This window comes from Platalea leucorodia, assembly GCF_965183815.1.
Source record: "Platalea leucorodia genome assembly, chromosome: 4".
NCBI classification, from domain to species: Eukaryota; Metazoa; Chordata; class Aves; order Pelecaniformes; family Threskiornithidae; genus Platalea; species Platalea leucorodia.
This window is the reverse complement of record NC_138826.1, coordinates 124694780-124720716: the sequence shown is the minus strand read 5'-3', so window position 1 is coordinate 124720716 and position 25937 is coordinate 124694780. Positions and strand designations below refer to the sequence as shown.

The 25937-nt window shown below is 45.0% G+C and overlaps 1 protein-coding gene across 1 annotated transcript in view; it reads left to right on the top strand.

The window, feature by feature from the left end:
- Positions 1–25937, top strand: part of PLXNA4 (plexin A4) — a gene marked incomplete at both ends in the record, with an annotated part of 424475 nt that overhangs the window by 326822 nt on the left and 71716 nt on the right. Inside the window, 3 exons of the mRNA XM_082308764.1 lie at positions 9594–9794; positions 18336–18432; positions 21450–21640. Of these exons, the coding sequence (XP_082164890.1) occupies positions 9594–9794; positions 18336–18432; positions 21450–21640 (489 nt within the window). The remainder of the gene's footprint in view (positions 1–9593; positions 9795–18335; positions 18433–21449; positions 21641–25937) is intronic.

The window sequence follows — 25937 nt, the reverse complement described above, 5'->3', positions numbered from 1 at the left end:
TGGGATCCGTGTAGTGATGCATGCATTTCATGGCACCTGCTTTTAAGCAGCATGGGGGTTTGGTGTTTATCATTTATTTAGCTCTTAGAAGTGTTTCCAAGCACGTGTGATGGAGTTCAGTCTTGTCAGCATCCTGTCCGGGGGGAGGCAGGGGTAATCTGGGAGGAGGCTGTAGCTGATGTTTTGGATCCAGCTGTGGTTCGGGGCTCCTGGTGGTTTGGCATTTCAGGCTGTGGCATTTCAGCCCTCATCCACCATCATAGCCCTTTCCTAGAAATGGAGATGTATCATGTAGTGGGTACATCCTCTTCGGAGGGGATGCTTCAGATAATAATACGAGGAAATTAAACATAGAAATTGCAGGCCAAGCAGAAAGCTTTTCCCTTGTTCATGGAGTCCTGTTAGAGCATGAAAATACTGCTCAGAGGCAGTATCAGGTAGTGTGTGGGGCCACGGGTTATATATTCAGCAGATGACAGTTTTATTCTTGGTTCTGAATTGGCTTGCACACATTCACCTTTCTGTGTCCCTGTTTCTCTCACACCCTTTTCTGATTTGGGTAAGCACTTTCTGTTAATAGGTGCTTGTATAGTACTTAGTACCTGGAGCTGTGATTTCACAGTGGGGGCTGTTCACAAGAAGTCTTTGAGCATGTACAAACAAATTAGATAATTTGCTGTTGTTTGCAAGTCATACTGACTTTCACCAGGGTGAAGAAAATGACGGAAAGCCTGTGTGTGAAGTGGTGTCTTCTGTTATTTTTGGGTACCTTTTGTCATCTCTGAGCCTTTCTGCCCCACAGTCATCCAGCTGGCAGGGGTAAAGACTGGTAACTTGTTCAATTTCTGCAGTAACTTGTAGCAGGATTTCTGATTACTACAGTTGTGGATCTGCAGGAAATCTGTCCCGGTGCAGGGCAGCTCCATCATGTCTCTCTTCCTTGAAACCTCCAACCAAATCACAATGGGAACTGAGAACTGATGAAACAAGGCCTCCCTGTGAGCAGTTCATCCTACATTAATATGCATCTTGTTTTCTTAGCTTCTCCAGCCACCATGTGAGTGACTGATCAGGGACCTGTTCAGGTAACTTCTAAAAGCAGCTCAGGGAGATTAGTTTGAATGGAGACGTAAGAAGCATCTGACACTCAATACCGTGTCCCTGCTAAATGTTGCTTATAACAGTTGGGCTGCTCATCTTTGTAATGCAAGATTATTTATCCCACAGGACAAAGCGATCTCAGAATGCGCCAGGGTAATATTCATCTGTCCCCGCCAACACAGCACCCTTGAAATAATATTGGGAAGAGCTTATGTTGTTTTGATAGCCTGGCTCAAGGCAATGCCATTGAGATGCCTCGAGTGGCTACAGGATTTTCTGGCTATCTGGACATCTGTTAGGACTGCTAGGATCTGTGTGGCACCCTGCAATTGGAAGGAAAGGTAGTTGCTCAAGAGGAAAGACAATTCCCCATTCAGATTTAGCGTGGGGTGGCCTGGCTCTGAAGCAGAAAGATTTTGCTTTTCTCCACTGTAGCATCAGCTGCATTCACTGCTTTGGGACATGTGAGCTTTTGGGACCCGGCCAAGGAGAAACATTCTCAGGATGTTGAAGCTGCAGATAAGAGGTAACGCTGGAATGTGTCTCCTGCCCTGCTTGGGGCATCTCCAGGATGCTGAGCCCAGAACCTCCTTCCCTGCCTTGTCTTTGTGCATGAGTCCATTTGCTTTGGCTTGGATGTTATCTCATGCTGTCATGGATCTCAATGAGGGGGAGAGTGACAAAAGCCATGATATCATTGTCCTGACCTTCCTACTGTGGAAGCCAAAGTATGACTCTCTGGGCTACTGTCCTGCTTTCTGAAGGAAGCGGGATTGCGTCAACGTGGCCTGCATGTGCACCTCCGGTCCATCTGTTACTCTGTCTCCTCTGTTGACTTCTGAACCCATTGGCCGTTCTTGTCCTAGTTGGGCCAAAGTCTGGAGCTCTCAAAAATACCGAGTTCCTACTAACTTTGTAAAAATGGGAAGTTTTAGAGGAGAAATAGACTTTTGGTCCTCTCTTAGGAAGGAAGTGTGACAGCTTGGGCTCAAACCTTGTTAGACACCAGAACTCTCCATGTGAGAGTGTTGTCATGAGAGTCCCTGTTGCTTCCGAGGCTTGGTTGGAGAATGTCCCTCATGCATGTAAAACCCACTTGTTGGATCAAATATATAGGAAACAGCTTTGTTGCAGAGCAACATAGCGGTCTCATTGGTACCTACATGGATGAGCAATAAGGGGTACTATTGCTTCAGATAGAAGTCCTTACAGAAGACAGAAGGCTGGCTAGGCATAAGGATGCAGATTTATATAATAATAATTAGAGAAGAAATTGATTACTGCTTTATAAGCTCCCTGTGCTCTTCTCTGTGCTTTCCATGGCTTTGCACAATCCAGTTTTACTGTGTGTGTTATACTGAAGGACTGTCTTTCCTAACCAGGGTTTTCCTTTAACAAATGACAGACTTTGTCCCAGTAAATACACGGTTATCTTGTCTCTTGCATATACACCACCTTCTTCAATGCACATGTTCATATTTCTTATGGTTTCAAAACAAGGTAGTTACTCAGGAAAGACCAGAACTGAGACTGCTTGCATGTCTCCAGTAGCCCCTCTTCTTTGAGCAGATGTACCTAATCACACCATCATCTACTATTTTTGTCACTAGTCCACTCCCTTCATCCAGTGATCAGAAGGCTCCTGCTTTCCGGATCATTACTTTTCCTTCTGAGCATGTGTCAAAGCAGCAAAAGGCTGAAAGAAAGCTAACGTTGTGTCTCTATTTAAAAAGGATAAATGTGGTGCTTGGATAATTATGGCAGCCTGACCTTGATCCTTGTGAAATAATGGACCAGCTGAGAAAGGCTCTATTAATAAAGAATTAAAGGAGGGTAAAATCATTAACGTTGATCAGCAGAGATATGTGGACTGACTTCAGAGGCAGAATAGTCCTAGGTCGGGATCCAGCTCTCGGCAGACCTAGGTCATTTCCCAGCACTGTGTGCATGGCCTTGGGGGAGTCACTTTGGTCCTGATCAACGGGATTCAGCAGTGAGCCATGTGAGAGAAGGTTAGTTATCTTCATTTAGCTTCTGCTTTTTGAGTATCCAGTCTCTGGTGATCAGCATCACTCATTGCTCTCTAGCCTTTGCAACACTGAAGCCAGGGACCCAAGAGGCTGTGGCAGCTGAGCTAATGATCTGCTATTGATCTGTTGGTCTCCCTTCCTCCAGCAGTGTTATCTGTACACTTATCTGTGCAAACCACCATTGAGGCGTGTTGCTAGAGTGCACAGAGCTTAAACAGGGCCAAATCTCTTCCACAGACTGAGTGCCAGCCTCCAGGCCAACCACCTTTTCCCAGGCACTAGAATCGCTTGCAATATCTGACAAAAGAATACTGGTATTTTCTCCTGAGTGCATGGAAGACACTTAACTAGAAAGGAGCCACCAGAAGTGACAGCAATGCAAGGACTCAATTATTCCTTTGTTGTCTCTGCAGCTGTTTACACTTCCCATAAATCCTGTTGCTTTCTCCTCATCAGCTGCCTTTAAAGTTCTGAGCATTTTCTTCATGTATTATTACTTTTGCTGTGCCAATAAATAAGCACACCATCAATCAAACTAACAACATTGTAAACTTAGGAAGTGCAGATAAAATATATGGTACATTAAAAAATTCTTTGACCGGGTGAGATTTTTTGTAGCTGGTTTGATTGCTGTTGGTGCTGATGTAAATTTGGGGGAAGTATATCCAGAAATTTATGGAGCTTGGAATCCTGCCTACAAAGCATTGACCTGATTCCACTTTAGAACCTAGTAACGTTCCCTGGCACTCTTGGTGTAAATTTTAAATATAATTTTATGATGCTAAGAATTAGTGGTGTAATAATGTAAACACAACGTGGACTGTAACTCACCCCTTTCCCTCCTGCACTGGGAACGGCAAGCTCATTGCTGCTTCATTCTCCACATTATCTTGGGGCTGGGAAGCTGTGCAAGAGCTTAAAAGTGATTCATCGAAGGAACCAGCTTGTCAGCCCTGGAGCCTGAAGTTCTCTGTTTGCAGCAGTACAGGGTAGCTGCTAAACAAGCATCTGATTTTGCTCAGGTGATGTTACAGCCCTGATCTAGGGTGACCGTGCTGAGGCGTGAGAGAGAAGTTCAGGCAACATATTCCAGACAGTCCCTGCTGCCTCTCAGCTGCCAACTTGCTGTTTTCCTGCTTTTTATCCAGGTGAAATATGATTCCTCTGAAGTCCATGACAAAAAAAAAAAATGTTTTTTTTGTTTGTTTGTTTCCCTGTTTTCCCTCTCCTTTTTCTTCTTTCTTCCCTTCCTTTTCTTTCTCTTTCCCTGTTCTGTTTTGGTCTTAATGTTTTTCAGTCTAACTGACAGAGCATCCACATGCTGCGGTCCAAGTATCTTTATAAAGACCCAATCCCTACCTCTCGAATCTTACTCCCTTGACTTGATTACAACACAGAGTGGGAGGGTGAGAAAGCCATAGGGGACACAGGGAAAATGGTACATTGCAGCTCAGCAGAGTATATGAACAAAAGATGTATTGTATATACATAATATGTAAGTAAATAACAATCTGAGTATCATTTCTTGTGGGGTCCCAAAAGGCTTCAGTAATGTATGGTCCACATTTAGATTCACTTTGTGATCATGTTCCTTCCAGGCAAGATGGCTTGGATAAGGCACAAAGATGGTTGCTGAATGAGGGATATTGAAAAGAAAGTATTAAAAAACAAACTGAATTTGAGGATGAACAAATGGATTTTGATGGCAGGAGAAAAGGGGAACTGGATGCTTTGAGATGAGTAGTGGAGGAATTGGTGGTGGTGGCTGTGTCTGGTCCTGAATGGAGATGACTCCTACTCTACCGGGAAAGGAAGGGTGAAAATCCATTACCAAGAGTTGAGTTTGTCTTGCCAAACATGCCTACAATGCAATCAGCAATAGGTGAATTCTAGTTTCCTTCTGTAGAAAGTGGAGATCCAGTCAATGCTACCAGGGGTCATGAGGGAGCCGTATGAAGGCAAAGTAGGAAAGATTCCCTCACCTGAATGCTCTGGATGACAAGAGATGCACAGGGAAAGACAAGTGGACCGGGACTCCAATATAAGGCGGAGACTGTTGATAGGTGGATGGGTCATTGCATTAAACCTTCACGGATGTTTTAACTGTTTCCATGTTGGATGCCTACCATTCAACTAGATCAGACCCATTTTCTTTTGGAAAATGGAAAACACTTTGATGAGACTTGGATTCATGATCCTGGCCATTAACAGTACCAGAGAGTGAAAATGTACAAAATAAGGTTAGAAGAAAACCCATGCAATATCACAAGACTGTGAAATATCCCTACATGCTTCATCCCTAGGAGAGAATGATAACTCAGAGTATCTGGCCAGTCTCCAGCTTATACTGGAAAACAGCATGGTGAAATCTTCATGAAATCATAACTATGTATGTATGAAACACCACAAAGGAACCAAACTAATTAGTTCAGGGCAAAGACCACATAGCCTCAGAGAGATTTCATTGCCCTCTTTAGCAGAATTCTCATGATGGCTCTCACGGGGGACTCACTCAGGTATAGCTGTGATGAGGGCCGTAATACACATGTGAGAGAAAAGGAGAGAAAGGATTCTCATATTTCCGAGACATCATTATTCTGCAAGGTACAGCAAAACACATTTGCAGGCATGCTACGAGGAGTTATAAATAAAGAAAATTAAACTACCATCGACCCAATGAGTACAGCCCATTTCATGCAGTGTTTTCACTGCAAAAGCTCTCTGACTTGATAACTGGCAAAATTTGGTGATTTGAGGTGTGCATCGCTGCTGATACGAGTAATTGGCAAGGGCGGAGGATATGATTTTAAAGACACTGACTCATTTGAAAGCATTTAAGGAATGGAATGAAGCTACACACACAAAATGAATCAACAAGAATCCGCATTCAAATGTGTTGCCCTGGTACAGGTTAAACTGGGTTTTAGCTCCTCTGGAATCTGAACCAGCTCCCGTTAGAGTCAGGGGAAAGGCTTAATTCATTATATACCAAAGACAGAAGGGATAGGATTGTGCCCTTCCTTGGTACAATTGTTGGTAGTGGATGTTTTTATTTCCCCCACATCATGTGAAAACCGTGCTTTTCCAACCTAGGTGATGTCCATTGCAGAGGAAAGGTGAAGAGAAACTGTGTCTGCTGGAAAATGCCCAAGATAACTCTTTTTTTAAGGACCCTTCTGCTTAGGTCTGGCTGCCGGGTCTGCTTTGAGCAGGTTGATGTTTTACCCTCAAAAAAACAAACCTTGACACAGGCTGCAAAATGAGTACTACGTTTGAATTCAAACCCAGAGCCTAGTCCAAGCTCTGAGGTTTTATGCAGTACATCACCCAATGAAATTGCCTTTTTTCCCCCCCTGTTTCAATTAGAAAGAACATTAGGTCAATCAGATAAAGCCACATTGGGAGGATTTCCTCTTTATGGCGCTTGCCTCTTCAATTATCTATAATGAACTTCCTCACAGCACTGCAAAGCTTTTTATATGCAAACGAATCCTGTTTTGGGGCTGCCGCAATCACTGCTTGTTAATGAACTTGAAACAAGTGTTATCGGAAAGGTTACAGCACCAGTGATGGAGGGGGACAGGATAAAGCTAGACAAGAAAGACCAGCCTGAAGAGCTGGGATTGGCCTGCAGGTAACATAGTGGACTATCTCCAACCCCCATCCTCCAGCCCCCTTCGGAGGCTTTTCTATTTGACAGACATCAAGCAAAATGCTCACTCTTGGGAAATGGCTGCTCAGTGGTAGATAGGGATTTCCCGTCCTCCTGTCCCACTGATTCACTCTGCCAATGCATCTCTCTCTCAACTCCTATAGCTGGGGAGGAAAAAAAATTATGAAGATGTTGCCAAGGTCTTTTCTTATGCCAGGAGAGAGAGAGGGAGCTGATTCAGAGGCCTCAGGGCATGTTGGGTAGGTGAAGGGGAATTCAGGGAGTGTTGAAGCCATGCAGTCCCAAATGATATTTACACATGGTATCTGCTGGTGTGATCAGAACTGGAAACTCTCACTCATGTTTTAATATAGCCTAGACCACCTCCTTCCCCTGCCCTCTGGGGTTTTATAGGTCTAAGTCACACAGGGTTAAATTATGCCTCACTTTCTCATGCTGAGTAGCTACTTAACGCTGCAGCTAGACTTAATGCTGGTGTGCCTTGATAAGGTAGGACCATTGGACTCAAGGTTGAAAAGACTTTCTAGACTGTCAAACTTTGCCCTTTTGTCAAGACAAACACTTCTATGACACTTTAACCATTGTGTTTCAGCATTAGTATTTCCCTGGGGACATTTCATCATGGGACAGGGCTACAGCAAGAGCAGAGATTGTTGGAACACAGCATAGGTCCTCAAGCACTCTTGGGGGTCAGATACAGCCTCTTTCAACACTGGCCGTGTCTTGTGCATGATGGGGCATAAGGCAACTTCCACCACTTATATAGTCAGCTTTGTGGAGCCTCCTCACACATGTCTGCTTGTTGAAGTGCTGCTCAGCACCAGAATCTCCAAGACTGCAGAGAATCACAGTGGTAAAGCTCATCACTGCAATGCGGTACCACATGGGCTTGCCACCTCCAATCTTTACACCATCCAGCCAGGTTAAAGTAATGGCCTGTTAAGCCTCAGTCCTTGATAGCACATGTTAAACTAGGCCTTGTGCCAGATTAGCACAGACAAATTGTCACCAGACCCAAGATGGTTCACCTCCCTCCAGCTCCAGTGACTGTGTGCTTGGCTGTCCTGGTTCTGGTGTTAGCCTGGGCAAAGCCAGTTGAAGTCCACCAATTACTTACACCATTAGCATCGCCTTGTAAGTACAGATGAGAAATCAGGTTGCCCCAAAGGGCTCTTCAGTCTGGCATCCCTGCTGGGACAGACAGACCCTTTTTAGGGACTGAGGAAGGCTTCTGGACTTCACTGCAGTGATGCGCTGGTTGCATACTGGATTTTCTTCCTGCTCCTGGCCATGGATCGGCTCACACCCGCAGTATGACAACTGATGGCTCTTGTAATTCTGTTCCTGGTTGGTGTAACTGCAGATGTTACACGTCTAATCCATTTCTTTATCTTCCTAAGCTATTTGCTTCGGTAAGATGCTTCTACCATCTGCTCTAACAAGCTCCCAGGCTCTCATAAGCCATAAATTCCACTTTTGAGCCTCTCAGTCCCTTTCCCTACTTTCCAGTCCTGGATCAGTCATTTTCCTCCTGCCATCCCTTGCCCACACCTACAGATTAAGCTTGCACCTCTTTGTATAAGTTGTCTGCTTGCACTGACTGGACCTGGCTTTAACATTGAGCAGGACAGGCTGAAATAGTGTTGCTCTCTGGACTGGACAGGGTGGCTGCACCATCACAATACTGTGGTGCTCTACAGAGAGCAGGCAGTGTGCCAAATACAGTGCAGAGAAGAAAAAAAGGGGACAGGCTTTCTCAAGGCACATAGGAGTTGAAAAGACACAAGAGACGGGACAGCCAGGCACTCACAAGCAATCAAGACAGCGTGGTCTGTGCATATGGTATGCTTATGTTTTGTAGCCTGTTATAGTGTTTTTTTAAGGCATCCCATTTTATATCAAACTGCCTTGGATTAGCCAGGCAAACGCTGCAGTAATTTCCTGAAGAGTTAATAGCTTCCTAGAATACATGAATTTGACAGCCTGCAGTTGTCTGATTGTACTATGAAGAAGCAGTGCATTGCTACTCTAACTAAAGCTGTGCAAATTAATGAGATTTTGAATACAGCCTTCTGCATCACAGCTTTGGGTGCCCAGACCTCTACCTGCACAAGGGACCCACCAAGAGGCACTGGATTAGCAACATCCACTTAACATTGCTCCTTTTGTGAAATGGTGGCAAGCCTTTCCAAAGGATCTCCACACGTTGTGTAACAGTTGTTTCTTGGGAGCTGGATTCATCTGTAATAAATATTCTGTCCCCTTCTAAGCCAAAACAAACTCTCTTTAACAGCCCAGACTGTAGTTTACAACATGTCTTGCTGGAGCTAGTTGGAGCTGTGCCTTTTGTACAATGTGCATTGACTGCTGGGGAGGCAAGGAATTATGCTCAGATTTTGCTTTATTCACTTCTCATGTCATGGAATTGTGACCAGGCTAAGTCCCTGGAGGGGACATGATTGCTTTCCCACTACCTGATTAACGGAGCAGGTATTAAAAAGCACGAGAAGTAGTTTCCTTGGGCTCTGAAGGCTGAAAGTCTGTAGAGCGAACATGGGCAATAGGAAAGGATGGTCTGTAAAATAAATCCTTCCTCACCTGTTTATCTGAGCCTTCCCAGTAATGCTCCCTGAATACCCTTGTAATAGGCTGAGGCCCAGGGAGATCCAAAGGCTTTATAATTGGTTGAAGCAAAGCGTGAAGTGAGAAGGTTGAGAAGCATCAGAGGACTCCACCTGAGGCTGGGAAACCCATGTGCTGACTTAGCATGTTGTCTTCTCTCTCCCTAGGACTGTCCCCAGCTGCTGCAGGCAGAGAAGATCCTGGTGCCGGTGGAAGTGATCAAGCCAATCACGCTGAAGGCCAAAAACCTGCCCCAGCCACAGTCGGGTCAGCGAGGCTACGAGTGCATCTTGAACATCCAGGGCAATGAGCAGCGGGTGCCCGCCTTGAGGTTCAACAGCTCCAGCGTGCAGTGCCAGAACACTTCGGTGAGCAAGCCCTGCATGCTTGGGAGAGGTGCAGGGGTCAAGGAGGACCAGGAGTGCCTACAGCACTGTCCCAATGGGATCTGGGGTTGTGTTGCAGCCCTTTTTACCTTATTGCCTACCCAATTCCAGCCACAGTCAAGGAAAGGCTGGTAGCTTGCAAACTGCCTTTTTTCCTCTTTAGGCTGGCAGGTGTCACCACCCAGTAGTTGTTTCTGCCCTTGGATCCCAGTATCTGGCTGTGCTGGAGCACCTTACGCATGACCCATAGGCATTATTACCAGCTTAACCTTCCCCTATCCTCACAGTGCCACATCCTTGTGTGCATTCAAAAGGGGTTCCAAAGGGACAGGTGTTCACGTCAACACTGAGAGTTAAAGTTATTATACGGGGTTTTGGTGATGGGACATATAAAACCCCATATAAACAGTCTGACGGATGCCAGCATGTAATGGGTCCAAAGAAGGGTGAGATGCTGAAGGCGTGAGTCCAGCCTTCCTCCAGCTGTTGACTCATGGCATGATCTTTGGTTAGTCCCTTTGCCTCTGCCTACCTCCCATTCCCCATCTGCAGTGCGGGACCAGTAACCCTGCTCCCAGGGAGCCTGGGTGAGTCACCATGGTGTTGTCACTGCTGCAATGCCAGTCGTGAGGTCAAATGCTGGTATCTGCCAGGAGCCATGCATATGTGCTATGGTGGTCTCCTAGCACTGCTTCTCTGGAGATTTCTCCATGAGATTCATATCTCCCAGACGTGCATTTGAGTCATTCTTATTGCTGCTACTACGAGATGATTTATTAGTCAAAGAGCTAATTACAGGCTTTAGCCACTTCACTGCAGCTCTGCCACTCCACGCCGGGCAGCGCTTGTTAAAATCCGTCACAACATATTCTGCTGCATTAAGCAGTGTGCTGAAGATTACAGGCAGTTCATTGTACGATCTGTTGCAAACAAGCAACTTCCCAATGACACGCTGGTATTTGTTCTTTTGTCCCTCTCCCTCCCCCTGATTTTCATTACTGGTTAGTGGCCTGTGAGCATTCAGGTTTGAGGTTTCACGTAAGAAGGCATTGCACCTTAAAAAAAAAAAAAAAAAAAAAAAATTACAATAGTCAAAGCCTGCGGTAAAAGGGTATTGTATGGACCTGAACAGAGTCAATATATCTGTCCAAAAAGTCTTAGCAGGGAAGACAGCAGCCACCCTTTAGAGTCACGAATCTTCTGGCACACATAGGCATCGGCATGAAGTATCTCAGGATGATTTTAAGCACAGTTAGGCTAAGGGGAGGACTGCCTCAGCACTCCTGGGGAGTTTCTCTCAGCATCTGAGTTTGTGGTATCCAATAAACAAGCCTGGTTTTGAAAGGTAATGGTTACTATTCCCATACTACCTGCATGCTCCAAGAAGTTGCTAGTGCCTAGGACCAGAGAAGTGGGTTTAGATGAATCCCCAGATGCATTTGCTCATGGGATGCCTGAGTACTGCAACAGCACTATGTTGATTTTAATGTTTGTTTTGATGCCAGAACACTTGAGGCTACTCCTGAGCTGTGCAGGGTGGCAGGGTTGAGTCTCAGGCTAATGCGAAGGCATTCCATGACCTTGCTGCTGTTTGGTGTCTGTAGGATGCCTATTCCATGTTTGGTGGTGGCTCAAGTGGACCTCTCTCATCTCCAGGGAGAGGGGGTTATTTTGGAAAAAAATCAACTCTTTTCTATCCTGTTTTCTGCCTCCTCTCTCCCTCTCCCTCTCCCTTTTCCTCTCCCTCTCTCTCCTTCATTTTCCTTCCTGTTTCTTCCCTTTTCTTCCCTTTTCTTTTGAAGGTACTTTGACTCTCTGATTTGAGTTCTTTTTTTTTTTTCTTTTTCTGAGAAATGTTATTTCATTGTTGCTCTGAATTTGCCAGACACTGAGAGAAAGAGATGTGGAAGGGAGAGCCAGACAAAAGAAAGAAACATTCACACAGATACAAAAAGGGAACAGAGAAGCCCTGGCTCTGTTTGAGCAGGTGGCAGAGGACACAGACAATAGGGAAGGAGTGCTGTAGATATGTCTCCATCATGATTATTTCCTTTCCTGCCAGAATTAGCATTCTGTCTGGAACCACTGCGACACAATGAGCCTCTGCTCCGAGGGTCACCTGGCTTTAGAAACAGCCGTATGAGCTTGTTTGCAAATTGGATCAGCCCCCTTCGGCAGAGCTTTTTACTCAACAGAGTTGCTGGATGAGACACTGAATGTAGCACCTGCATTGCAGGCTTGGAGAAGGTCCAAAGGAGGGTGGGAGTATGTGTTGTGATGGTGTGTCCCCGAAGGGATGCTATCCTGCCAGCAGATCTTTCTGTTGATGATGCATGCTAGACTAAGCAATCATTCTTGGCTTGTTTTCCTTCATAAGCCTCAAGATCTACCCCCTCCCATCAAACAGTAGGCACCGACGAGCTCAAATTCAGCTCTTGCAGAATAACTTATACAAAATGCAGGAGTTTTGCTGCTTTCACACAGGATAGGATCAGGAGAAACCTGACTCTTGCTCCCCGCTCTCTGGTCCCTCAGGATTTATACCAGGGTAGCTGAGAACAGAACCATCTTAAGCAGTCGCTTTTCTAAGTGGCTGCAACTTCAGTTAAGGGATGTTATAAGGACACCCAGGTGGGACCAGCCTATCTGATGGTCTATCACTAATGTCATATCCAGCACTGATGATGCCTAGGTGCTCTGTCCAGTCAATAGCCGGCTCTGCCTCTCCCCCTGTCTTTCCTGGAGATATTTCATTTGATAACAGCAATAAGTCACTGCAGGCAGCACGCTTCGGGACAATTATTGTTCTTGTCAAGTGGTTTGAGACTCTCAGCTCTGGGCTTTGTCCTCTATCACACCACCCAAGGCACGCAATTATCACTCAGAGAGACCCTGCCTGCCATTCCTTATTGCACTTATGATAGCTTTGCCGACAGTCAGGACACAGAGTGATGGGAGGAAATGAAAAGGAGTCATATAAATAAGTAAGTAAAAACATCAGTAGAAATGTCTGGAATTGCTAGATCCATTAGAGCAGAGTGCAATCTCCCCAGTGGGAAGCAGTGGGATCCCCAGCACTTGCAATCAGCCCGATATGAGCAGCCTGCAGCATGAGGAATAGGCAGGCAGGAGAGAGATGACCCACCTGACCATGCCATGATCATTGCCATTACCTTCTTCAATGACTAAGCCCACATTCTTGCTTTGTGTGAGGCTGCCCACTGCCTGGCCTTGGCACACACAGGCAGCATACACTGATTTCTAGCAGTGAAATCCCTGCTGATAATTTGCCTCAAGTCCTTCACAGGTCCAAGTGTTGTGAGACCTGAGATGGTACAGCTGAAAGTGCTGTGTAAGTTACGGATGGGGAAAACAAATATGTTATATTTATTGCATTATTGCACTTGAGCAAAAGATCTCAGAGGCATTTGGCTCTGTGGTGTGGCTCACACAGCGGAGGGAGTGATAAAAAAAAAAACTTAGCTGGGAAAAAATGAGGAGCTATTCACAGAAATCATGGGAAAATACACTTATGGGTGGCCAAAGGAAGATGAGCACAGGGCTGTGAGCCGTACATGCACTTCCCTGTTATTATGATGTATTATTATTATTATTTATCTACATTTAAATATCACAGAGAAACCCCCAATCATGATGTGAGCTTTATTGTCCAGATATAAAAATTCAGTCACAGCTCTGGGAAACAAAGAGTCCAAGGAGACAGGATGACTGCGGGCAAGAAGTTTTCTGCCTACAGTTTATGGCTGGAAAATTGATGCAAAGAGGGATTAAATGATTTGCACAGTATCATGCAAGGAGTTAGTGACAGAGCCAGGTACAGGAATCAATCCCCAGGCCCGAGCTCTAATCACAAGAGTGAGTTTTTGTGCTGTCAGGGAAAACAGACTAACACTGAAATACTACTAAAATGATATTTGTCTGCAGATGTTTCCCTGCTATTGGACATGCTCAAGGTACAAGGGGGAAACATCATGTAACCGCTCTTGGTTTATCATCCTAAGTGTGCCCAAGCCAAACTACCAAAGGGCTTTACCTGGTGATACAGCATCCTAACAGGATGCAGCAAGAGGTCAAGGATGGCAATGGATTTGTGCAAACTGCAGGGCTCAGAGGTCTGTGAAGCTGAGTTCCTCTAACGCAGGGTGCCTGTAGTAACATGATGCCCAAAAGAGTCAGGAATTTGCAGACTTCTGAAATACAAAATAACTTTCCATGAAGGCAGCTAATGTATGCATAGCTGTTGTAGAACTGCATCGTGGTTTAACCCTGCAGGCAGCTAAACACCACACAGCCGCTCGTTCACTCCCTCGTGGTGGGATGGGGGAGAGAATCAGAAGGGTAAAAGTAAGGAAACTCGTGGGTTGAGATAAAGGCAATCTAATAAGTAAAGCAAAAGCCGTGCACGCAAGCAAAGGAAAACAGGAAGGAATTCATTCATGACTTCCCATCGGCAGGCAGGTGTTCAGCCATCTCCAGGAAAGCAGGGCTCCATCATGCATATTGATGACTTGGGAAGACAAAACACCATTACTCTGAATGTTCCCCGCTTCCTTCTTCTTCCTTCAGCTTTATGTGTTGAGCATGACATCATATGGTCTGGAATATCCCTTTGGTCAGTTGGGGTCAGCTGTCCCAGCTGTGTCCCCTCGCAGCTGCTTGTGCATCCCCAGCCTACTTGCTGTTGGGGTGGGGTGAGAAGCAGAAAAGACCTTGACTCTATGTAAGCATTGCTCAGCAATAACGAAAACATCCCTGTATTATCAACACTGTTTCCAGCAAAAATCCAACCGATTGATAGCTGTGATTTTACAGTCATCCTCTCAGTCCAAGGATAGTGAACTTCCATGATACAAAACAGTTAATGTGTTTACAGTAGTTTGCGTACAATATGTTAAACCATTAACAACATGGCAAAATGGCCAAGTGATGTGATGGGCTCAGCCCATGCTGCAGGAGTATCTGATACTAGTGAAGGGTTTAAGAGACAAAGAGCTGGTACCTGGGAGTTCAAAACAGACTCTGCTGTTCCTGTGAATTACAACAGCTCCTTCTAGCAACTGTTTGGCATTTCCTGATGAGAGCCAATCTGCCTTTCTGGAAGGGCAGCTTCTCTTTCTCAGTTTGGGCCTCTAAATTGCCCATAATTTTCTGCTTTGATTTGACTTGCATGGTGGGAATCCAGATTTTGCAGACTTAGAGGTCAGATTTACATCTTTTCAGCAGTTTTGCCTGTGCTGGAGAAAGTTGTGCAAGGCATTGTATACATACAAGCCCTAATGGTATGAATGCTCTTAGCAGGAGTATCTGGGAAGCTCTGTTGTTAGTCCTAGAGATCGATACATCATCCCTTTTTTCTTCTCTGAAACATATTTCCAACTTATTGTTACAGCTGAGTGAATCCTTTTCAAAGACTCCTATGGAGTTCAGTGGGCTTTGAACAGGGGTCACAATGAGTTAGCAGCTCCTGTGGTCTGAAGAGGACAGAGCATTTACTCGCTGTTACTTTGCAAATTGCTCTGTTTTGCTGCCATGAAGCCCACAAGCCGTCTGAGCAGGCCGGGCGTGGCAGCGTGAGCATCCTTGTTCCAGCCCCCAGCTGGCTTCATCCTTGGAGCTCTTCCATGGGGATCCTGTCGTTTATTCCCTCGCATCCGTTTCCAGTTCTGGATCAAGTCTGCTGCGTTAACAAGTCTAATATGTGTTTGCCCATGGTGATGCAGACAGATAAGATCTAAAATCCCAGCTGGGCTCCTGCTGCTGGCGCTCGGATCCTCAGTGGGAAAAAAAGCTCTGAGGGACTCCAGCTGCCTGTCCCTTGGCAGCCCTGTCTAGGCTCTGCTAACAGCTAAATCCCAACACTCACACATACAGACACACAAGGCTCTGCTGAGGCAGAAAGTAAAGCTTTCTCAGGCACCTACAGACTCAACTTCTGACTTAAAGGTGACTAGTGGTTCTGTATATATGTTCTCTCCCATTCCCAATCAGCATTTGCAAAGTGCTGTGCAAAGCAGGCGTTTGAAAAGCTCCTGAGTGGCAGAAGATTAATTATTCTCTACTTTTCAGGCATTCTCCTTCCCACTCCTGTCTCCTCATCCTTGCTCCTAGCTCCAAAAAGCTGTGAAAAGCCAGTGTTGTGAGTCCAAGCGGCTCTGCATCATCTTGCATCTTGCTGGCAGTGACACCGAGAAGTGTCATAAAAATGCTAATACGGAATGAGACTGGCGGGTACAGCCCTATTGCAAAGGACTCTGCTAACCTGTGGCTGCTCTTTACTTCCATGGTAACCACAAAGCTTATACCCGTAAATACCCTACAAATAGATTGTAATCACAGGGCCTTGCAGATTAGTGGCTAATTGTGTTTAGTTTGTCCAAAGAGAAATTATCGTGCAACTAGCACTCACTCTTCCATAATGGACAGAAATCACCACATACGATTTACTCCGCAATTATACGGCAATTAACAGATACAGAAAAAACTACCTCTAAAGGCTCAGAGCTTTGGCATCTCTGTGGAAAACCACACTGAGACTTTAAGTGATGAGGAACTCTTCAGTGGTTTCTAAGACATACCCCACCAAACCAGACAGCTTATTGAATTGTATTTAATCTTGTAGTGGGGAAAACATCTTTTTCTTTAAAAGTGGGAGTTTGTCCCACTATAGATACCAGTGCAGAGGGAGATTCCTGATCTCAGAAGGGTAAATCCTTATCTATGCTGTGGTCAGTAATAGTAGCAGACATGAAATGTCTCTCAGCTTCTTGCCTTGTTCCCATTCTGCCCTTTAAGCAACCATATCCTCTCCCATTACAACGCGTTTTGCCTTTTGGTGAAGTGTTGGATGGAAGCTGTTGATGGGGGTGGGCAGTGGGATCCGACAGGCAACTGGGTGAACTCCGTGTGAACTGGCTTATGATAAACCAAAATCTAGCTGAAAAAATACACTAAGCACCGTGTGTCAGAGAGCTGCCGAGTGCAGAGGGCCTCCAGAGATCAGCTTCCATTTCCTTCATTAAGGCCAGACTTGTGTACCTTGACTGCGCCTGACAAGTGTTTGTTTAAGACTGTCCAACTCTCTCAGAAGATTTCTGTGGCTTTCTTAATACATATTTGCTGGAAACTGGATACCCCCTACTCCAGCTGAAGCCTTTCTGGTTCTGAGTAGGGAAAAATAATTGCCTCCTGGGTCTTACATATGTAACAAACTCTATCTAGTACATCCCCAAATGAGATTTGCTTGTTTTTCTGGCAGCAATATGGCATTGTTGATTCACAATCTGTTTATGATCTTCAGTAGTCCCCAGACCCTTTCCTGATGCACTGGCCAGTCACTCCAATTTCATATTTGTTTGCATTAATTTCTCCTACTGAAGAATACTCGGTACTTGCCTGTATTGAATTTTACTTTGTTGATTTTGGCCCGGTTCTACAATTTTTCAAGTTTGTTTTGAAGTAACCTTGCTTTTGGATGTTCTTGCACCCTCTCCCAGAGCAGTGTCATTCACAAAATCTGTAGTCTATCATCCAAGTCAGTAGTGAAAATACTGAATATTGCCAGACCCAGGACAATACTCCATTTGAAACACCCTCCCAGCCTGACATTGAATTATTTGACTTCTTTTTTTTTTTTTTTTCCTTTAGTAGCTTTTGAATATACCTTATGGTGGCCTCTTTTAGATCATATTTCCCTAGTTTATTTATGGGAATCTCCTGTAGGACAGTAGCAAATACTCTACTGAAATCAAGATAAATCACATCTGCTGCCTCCCCTTTATCCACAAAGCCATTAAGCCTGTCAAAAAAGGAAATTAGATTGGGTTGACACAATTTGTTCTTGACAAATCTATGCTGGCTGATTTTTATCACCTTATCATCTTGCAGGTGCTTATAAATTGATTGTTTAATAATTTGATGTACTTTCTTTCTGGGAAGCCAAGTTAAGCTGACAGGTCTATAATTATACAGAACCTCCATTTTCCCGTTTTTTAAGGTATTTCCATGATATGCCTGTTCCCTGCTTTCTAAGACCTCACTCAGTTTCCAAGAGTTCTTCAAAATATCACTCGTGTAGATAACCTTACATATATGCTCAGCAGCTACGGAGTACACAGAAGAGGTATATTTGGATGACAGACTCACAATACATAACGTACACTTTGGCAAAATACTCTTCAGAGCTGTGTTCAAAACCTAGAAGATAGATTTCCAAGATAAGACCCATCAAATGCAAATATGGTTAAATCATGGAATATTCACCTAATAGCTAAGTAGGCTATTCAGAGGGGCACAGCTTGCTCTATTGAGAACCATAACTTTGAGAGCATCCCTTGGCTTTCTGGAAGGTAATGGTGATTAGGGAGGTACCTAACAGCTCCATTTCTCCTGTTCACAACTTGTGGCACCACCTCTTGCCTCCTCCCATCCCCTCCCCACCTCTGGGCACCATTAAAGTCTGGGTTTGTTTTTTTGTTTTGTTTTGTTTTCCTCTCCCACTTCTAGTATTCATACGAAGGGATGGAGATTAACAGCCTGCCGGTGGACCTGACGGTCGTGTGGAATGGGAATTTCAACATTGACAACCCAGCACAGAACAAAGGTAAAGAGTTATTTCAACTTGTCCTTGGAAGCGGTAACCTTAGCAACGGGCCGCATTGCTCCCTACACTTAACAAAGCTGCCACCATCTCCCCGTGCTGTCTGGTGCATACTTGTTCTCTGCATTCTGCAAATTACCAATTTTTTTTGTGCTTTGTGTTCTCCCCACCACACTTCTCTCTTTGCACCTGAGAAATATGACTCTCCCCCCAACTTGTGTTGCTTTCTCTCTTCCTTCATCATCTTTGCCTCCCGCTTCTCCCCACAGTTTTGTGTCTTGTTTTTATGCCCCTCCTTCTCCAGCTTTCTCCCCCTTTTTATTTCTCCTGCAGCGATGCTCTTCAAGTTAATATGCCAGGAGATCGGGCACTCTCTGCTCAGAGGCAATGTAGTAATGAACAGGGGAAGGGAGAGGGGGAGGAGAAAAGCTGCAGCTTGCCAGTGGGAAAAGTCTGAACAAAATAAAATGATAATAGCAAAGGACCAAAAAACACCTCCTGCCCAGAGCCTGGCTCCATATAACTACCACCGATGGCACAGGATTGATGTGCCCCTCGCAGAGGGATATTGCACGTCCAGCCATGACCCTGAAGCAGGCATTTTTGCTGGAGATGGACGGTCCATTTAAATCTTCTTCTTCCTTCTTGTCCATCACCCTCAGCCAGCCTGAGGCTTTTCCCCCAGGCAACCTCTCCTCTTGGCTGCTCTGTATTTACAGCTAGACCTGCAGAGTCTCTCCTCACATCACCACCTCTCAGAAGTTTCTCCCTCCCTTGCTTTACCTTCTCTTTTCTTGGACACTTTCCACATCTTCTCCCACTCCATCTCTCCCCATCAGGTACTCCCATGCTCCTCTCACACCATTTCACACCCATCCTCAAGCTGAGGGATGACAGGTGAGGTTTTCACCGGCACCACGTTGAAGCTGGAGAGCAATACAGAAGACAACTCTTATTCCCACAGCATGACCCCTTCCTGTCCTTCTCCCCCTGCACCCACCTCTGTGATGTCTTTCTCTGCTGGCTGGAATAGCTGGTGCGTTTGAATAGCCAGTCTGAATGCAAAAGGTCCTGCACTGTCTTCTCCAAATCTGTGGCTCTTGAAGGTTAAATCCACTTGGTAAGCACAACAGGCTGGAGACTTTTGTCTAGCCCTGGCATCCAGCAGTGTGGCACAGCCCATATTCATGCTGCCAACTTCTCTCCGTGCTGAAGCTCCTTGCCCTCTCTCCTGCTCTCCAAGCTGTGCCAAGGCATTGTCAGGACAGTGCTAATTTTCATGGGCCCAAACAGTGCTATGGACTGTGCCAGCCTTTAACAGTGTGGATTGGAGGTCAGGGTTTGGGCACTTATGCCAGTCCTGCTTAGTTTTCTGCTACCTAATACAGCAGAATTATAGGTAGCCTGAGCGTTTCTGATGCAACGTGGTCCCCACCAAGAGTGTGAACCCTTTTTTGGTCAGTACTGAGCTGTCCTAGGTGATGTAGGAGTAAAATCAATCTCATAATCATGATGATTGTGTCTTTAGGCATGTCTGTGCTGGTAACATAAACCAGACCAGGGGATGAACTCAAGAAACATCTGTGGGCCTTAGTCTTTAGCGCAGTCCCTTACAAGTTTTTGGGTTAACCCAAAAGGTTAGAAGTAATGACTAGCCAGCATCACATAGGCTGGGCTGGTAGGCTGAAAGGCTAAACTAAACCAAGCCTACTAAAGTGCCTGCAGAAATACTCACTGATAGCATTACAAGCAGAGCAACTCAGCAAATTTGAGGAAATCTAACAGATAATTAAGGAAAGGGCTGTATCCCAGGTGGCCTATAACACACTGTGATTGACAGCTGTTATGCAAACTTTTCTTGCACCCAGCCTGAAGAAATAAAAAGTTTCTGAGCTTTTTCTTGCATTAGTCAATACTTGCTGACTTCTAGGGTGCAGGTATGAAGAGACAGCCAGAGCTTTTCAGTACACATATCCAAAGCCTTTGAGCTTTGGGCTTGTGTGTAGCAATAACCACAGACAAGACTTTAGTCACCTACTGACACAGCAAAACAGAAGCAAAAAGGAAAATCCCCCATCTTATAAAGAAATCCACCAACACGCCCACAGATACAGAAAAAAAAGCAAGTCTGAAAGCCTCAATTCTGCAGTCTTCATCTTCAGGGAGGAGACTTTTGCTATCAGCCCCCTGTGCAACCCAGGCCTCTGTTTACACATCTGTAAAATAAGGATAAATAACATGATCTTATTTCGTAGGAGGACTGCAATGTTTTTAGGCTTTATTTGGGAAAAGCTTTGACTGCTTCTAATCACTTAGCAGCCTGAGATGGAGCTAAGCATTAATCATTGCTGTCTGTATTAGAGCAGGATCAACTTAGTACTTCAAAGTGTAAAGCAGACTGAATTTCTGGAGCAGAAGAAGGGGGAAAGGCTGATTGTGAATCCCTGGATTCAGCCTCATAGTGAACCATTGTGGATTTATTATTATTTCTTAGGATTTCTGTTAAGGGGGAAACCTGAGTGACATTACCTTAGCACCCAGCTCTGAGTAGTTTCACACGAGGCAAATCCCCAAGTTTAAGTTGTGGGTAGACCAAGTCTACAAAATAATTTTAGGATGAAGAGCTGAGGCTGAGACTGGTTATAGGTGGTACTGTATGATATTCAGACAGTCTCTGAAAAAGGAAGGGACTGAGGCCAAGTCACTGCCCAAGCACCTTTCCCACCCAACCTCGTGCTTGCAGCCCATCACCCTACTGAGGACAGCGTCCTTCCTTCTGCTCTCAGTTTCCAAAAATATCTTTCATGGGGGATGAACTCTGACAAGTGTAATTTATTTCAAGAAGGATGTAAACATCTTTTCCCCCATTATTTGCCCCCCTGGAGAAGTCCCATCCTGCCTCTGGGATGAGCAGCCCAACACCTTCCCCTCTCTTGCTCCTCATTCTGCCCTCTGACATCCCACCACTCTCCCATGCTCTCTGCATCTCTCAGGTCCTCTCTGTTTTCCTGTCCCTCCAGTTCACCTGTACAAGTGCGGGGCCATGCGGGACAGCTGCGGACTGTGCCTGAAAGCTGACCCGGACTTCGAGTGCGGCTGGTGCGAGGGCCAGAACCAGTGCACGCTGAAGCAGCACTGCCCAGCCCAGGACAGCCAGTGGCTGGAGCTGTCCAGCACCAAGGGCAAATGCACCAACCCCAAGATCACGGATGTAAGTCATGGATCTGCAAGAAGCTGGGGTATTCCCTCTCCGTACCCTTTCCTTGATTTATTTTCCTGATTTGTCTTTGGGTTGGTGAGGGGAAGGTCAGGACTGAGATCTGGTGGGTCAGGCAAAGCCCCAGGCAACCTTGGGGATGGGAGGCCATGGTGGCCTTCAAAGGCAGGCATACGACTTCAGGTGCCTACAACACAGGGGTGAACAGGGTGTCAGAGTTCCCACCATAATCAACGTGGAGATGAATCAGTTGCACAAACACAGTCTGCTAGTGCAATCTGAGGAACACCGGAGCATCCGACCTGCCCACACAGAGCTAGCAGATGTGACATGAAGCCTTTAGGAGCAGCTGAAGGTGAGACAAGATGCTCTGGGGCATCTCAAATGGATGGTGTGATGGTAATCAAATGAGCCCAACTGTCTCTTGAAATAGCCTCTCTGTCCAGCCTGGTTGAGAAGGAGATGTTGAGTGATCCCAGAGTGTTTTGAGCTTTGCTGACAGAAGGTCAAGGAAGAGGGCATGTTGTACTTCATGCTTCCCGGCAGCATGACATGGACAAAGTCAATGTCCAGAAAAAAACAAGATTCCACTGTCTCCAGCAGAGTAACGCTCTTCTGTTTGCCTGGCTGACTGCACGGTGAAAGAAGTCCTCACAGAGCAAATAAAGCCCTGTACAGTTGTCAGCTTTCCCCCTTTGAAGGCTCAAGGAAGAGGCAGGATCAAGCCTGGACTAAATGAAGCTTGGAACTCTCGTATTAAGTGATAAAGAGAGAATGAGGGCAAGGCTGAGGGGAAGGATTTGAAGCATAACGGTGTGCTTTAGAAGGTTTCCTATTGAATGTGTTGACTGGGCCAAAGGAAGAGCTGGGGCAATGGTACAAAAGGGAGATAAGAGAGTAGGAAAACCATAGTGAGAGAGAGCAGAGAAAAGGAAGGAAGGCAAGGGAGGGATATCAGGCCTGCAGTCTAAAGTGATTTTTGTCTGCTGTCTTAGGATGCCTTTGCCATAATGATGGCAACCATTTTCAGGGTCATGTCCTGCAGGCAGCAGGACAGATCTGAGCCTTGATGGTAAGGGCTACAACCTTACAAACTGCCTGATGCCTTAAGCGTTTCTCAGTCACCTTGCCTTTGTTAACATGAGGACCCTTTCAGGGTGGCTAGGGCCTTATTCTGCAAATGAGAAAAGTAAAGAGGAAAGTGAGACAGGGAAGAGAAATGGAAATGCAAAGGAGGAAAATCCAGCTTCCAGAAGTTGTGGTTTAATATGAAACATTAGGTGTATTATTTTTCTAGAAAGCAAGAAAGGCTTTTTCAATCGTATTCAGTTAAGAATCAAAAAAATGCAGGTGCTATGGACGAGCCCTAAACCAATATCCATGTATGAAATTTTTGTGAAAGCAAAAGCTGGGCAGAATCCAGTTTTCCCAGATGCCATTGAAAGGAGCCCATCTTACTGTGCTTCAATCCATCTTTCTTCCATCCATCAGTCCCCAAAGTACTGACTCAGTTGAACTGCTGAAGTGCCAGGCTCATCCTGATGTTTCCAGGTGTAGGCCTCCACTGCACTTGGATTTATCTGGGGCTGTTAATTTTGAGCCTACCTGAACGACCTGAAGCTGTGAAACCAAACACAGAGACAGCCAGAATGAGCAGCTACTTCTGAAAGTTCAGCTTTGAGGTCTTGAAAATTATAGGGGGCTGGATGAAACCTTTTTTGAATCTTTTCAGATTCTCAAACCTTGGGAAAGATTCAGAAATTTTGCATATATTCGTAAAATTTGGTATTGGGAAAGTGATGGATGACCAACTGAAGCAGAAGTCCAAAACACAAGGACCTGACCATGTGGTAGTATGATGTTCTGAAGGTCCATCCACATTTCTCTGCTATGCTTTGACCCCAACCCTGCAACTACAGTCTCTTTATGAAGTGCAAGACACTCACTCTCCACCCTACAGCTCCAGAAGGGACGTACTCCTAATTCTGCTGACATTTTCTCCAACAGCTCCCAAAGCTCGAACAGATCATTGCAATGTTTGCTCATGAAATATTCCAACTGTCTGGTGCAATCATAAGTAGCTCTTGGAAAGTCTTTTTCTGAGCCATTAGCATGGAAGTAATCTCAAGTGACTGGATATATATTGCAGCTAATTGTAGGTCTGGAGCGATTGGTAAGAGCATGCATATTCTGGCGAGGAGCCAGGGCAGTATCTGTGCAGGCAAAGGAGACGAAACAACACGTGTACTCACACTTGCACAGGCACAGACACGCACCCAGCCCAGAGCTTCCTATAACTTGTACTTATTTACTAGCTCTTGCATTTATATTGCCACTCAGTGAAATTAAAGGACTTACAGACTCACTGAGCCACAAAACCTCCTTTAAGAGTGACAAGCTGCAGCATTAGGCTGATATGAGCAGAGGGCGTAAACTGTGATGCAGTGTCGCAGCTCTGGGTCTTCAAGAGAAAGCTGAGGCTTCTTGGCAGCCTTTGTTTCCATGCCTGCATTTTCCTCTCCAAAACTGACAGGTCTTGTTCCACATTTTTGCACCTGTGATAGAAACAGGCTCACTGTGGAAACAGCACAGTAACACCTTCTTCTTGTGTGTATCTGTGGGAGTGTGATGAGTTGGGGTTAAAAAATCTCCCACGTGCTCCTGGGAGAATACCAGGCCCTCCTGTTTTAAGGAAATAAGTGGGTTTTGAAGCTGGCCTTTACAAATTAAAAATCGCACAGGGAGGGGTTCAGTGGTGCTGTGCTGGCTTCACTCCAGGAAGTTTCCTGTAGATGCTTTTTGAGTCATAGCAAGAAATTTTAAAAATCTCATGCTTTGGACAGAGATGGAAGGAGGATGATAATGTTTCCACTGAGTTTTGTGTGACTTCTGCGGTGAAACTTTTGTCTCAAACTCACCCCTAGCTCTAACGAAAAGGATTTTTCTAGCCAGATATTCCTTTTCACCACTACACCTCCTTTTATTCAGGGTAATGCCATTATCATATGAGAAAAAAAATCCTCTTTTGACCTACTATGAGATGTACTGCCCATGCTAGCAAGCTCTTTCAAACATAGGTGAGCCCTAATTAACCACAGACCTAGCTTACTAGACACCTACCTTACTAGAAGTAAAATCCATTTGATGGCAAGTTTAATACCACAAAACAGAACCAAAATATTACATGGGGAACTCAGTTCTCTTACAAAGTGTGACTAATATATAAGGAAATAAAATAAAATATGGGAACTTTGGTTTATCTTTCTTTTTTCATTTTGAGTACCTATTAGATTGCATTTGGTAGGGTGATATATTCTAGCCTTCCAGCATCATTCATATAGTGTTTTATCAGGAGAGGATTAACTGATGTCATCAAAATAAGTATTTCAAACAGAAAACTTTGCTTGAATAGATATTTATTAATGATTCAGAATAAAAATATTTTGGAATTGCCATTTTTGGAAAATAGTTCAAGTTTTCAATGTTGAGTCTCTAACTGACACAATCAGTATTAGTTTCTCCTGGAATAAAAATTTTATTTACATTCTCATTTTTTAAGATACTTTCCTCATTTCCTGGAAAATAATCACAAATGCCTCTCTCTTTCTCTCTCTTTTTATCTATTTTCTGCTTGTCTATCAACCTCATCACCACAGACCATCCGAAGGTCCTATCTCTAGCCAAACCAAAAAAACATTTCACCTGTCAGATTTATGAATGTTGTGCCGTTTTCTTTTTAGGACTTAAGTATCTTGTTGACTTTTGGAGTAGGAATAAGCGTGCCATGGCTCTGATTTTGTTGGCTCACGTGGTATGTGTCTGTTTTTTGGACCCGAGACCGGGTCACTGCAGGGATCTTGTGCTGCAGAGGTTGTGTCTATGCTACACAACCCTACAGGTCCAAGCACTTGTCTATGATCACCTGTGCTATTAATTTGTTAACCTCTGCTGGTTCCCTGTATAGTCAGAGCAAAGACACACTCATTCAGGAGGTGGTTCATGGTACCTAAAATTAAATATCCTAAAATAGAATATCCCCTAAAGATGTCAGGGTCTCTCTCCTTTTATTAAATATGGACCTTCTAAATATTGGTCTCTGGGTGGAAATTAAGCTAACCCTGGTGCCAGACTCAGTGCTGGGAAGCGGTCAAGAGCAGCCCTGCTCGTGCCAGTGCCTCAACTTTCCCTGCCAGTCTGACTGCTACACAAGGGTCTAGCTGCCAGACCCAGATTCCCACTTGGCAGAGCCATCGGCCAGTGGGTACAGACCTCAGACAGGGAATTCCCCCTT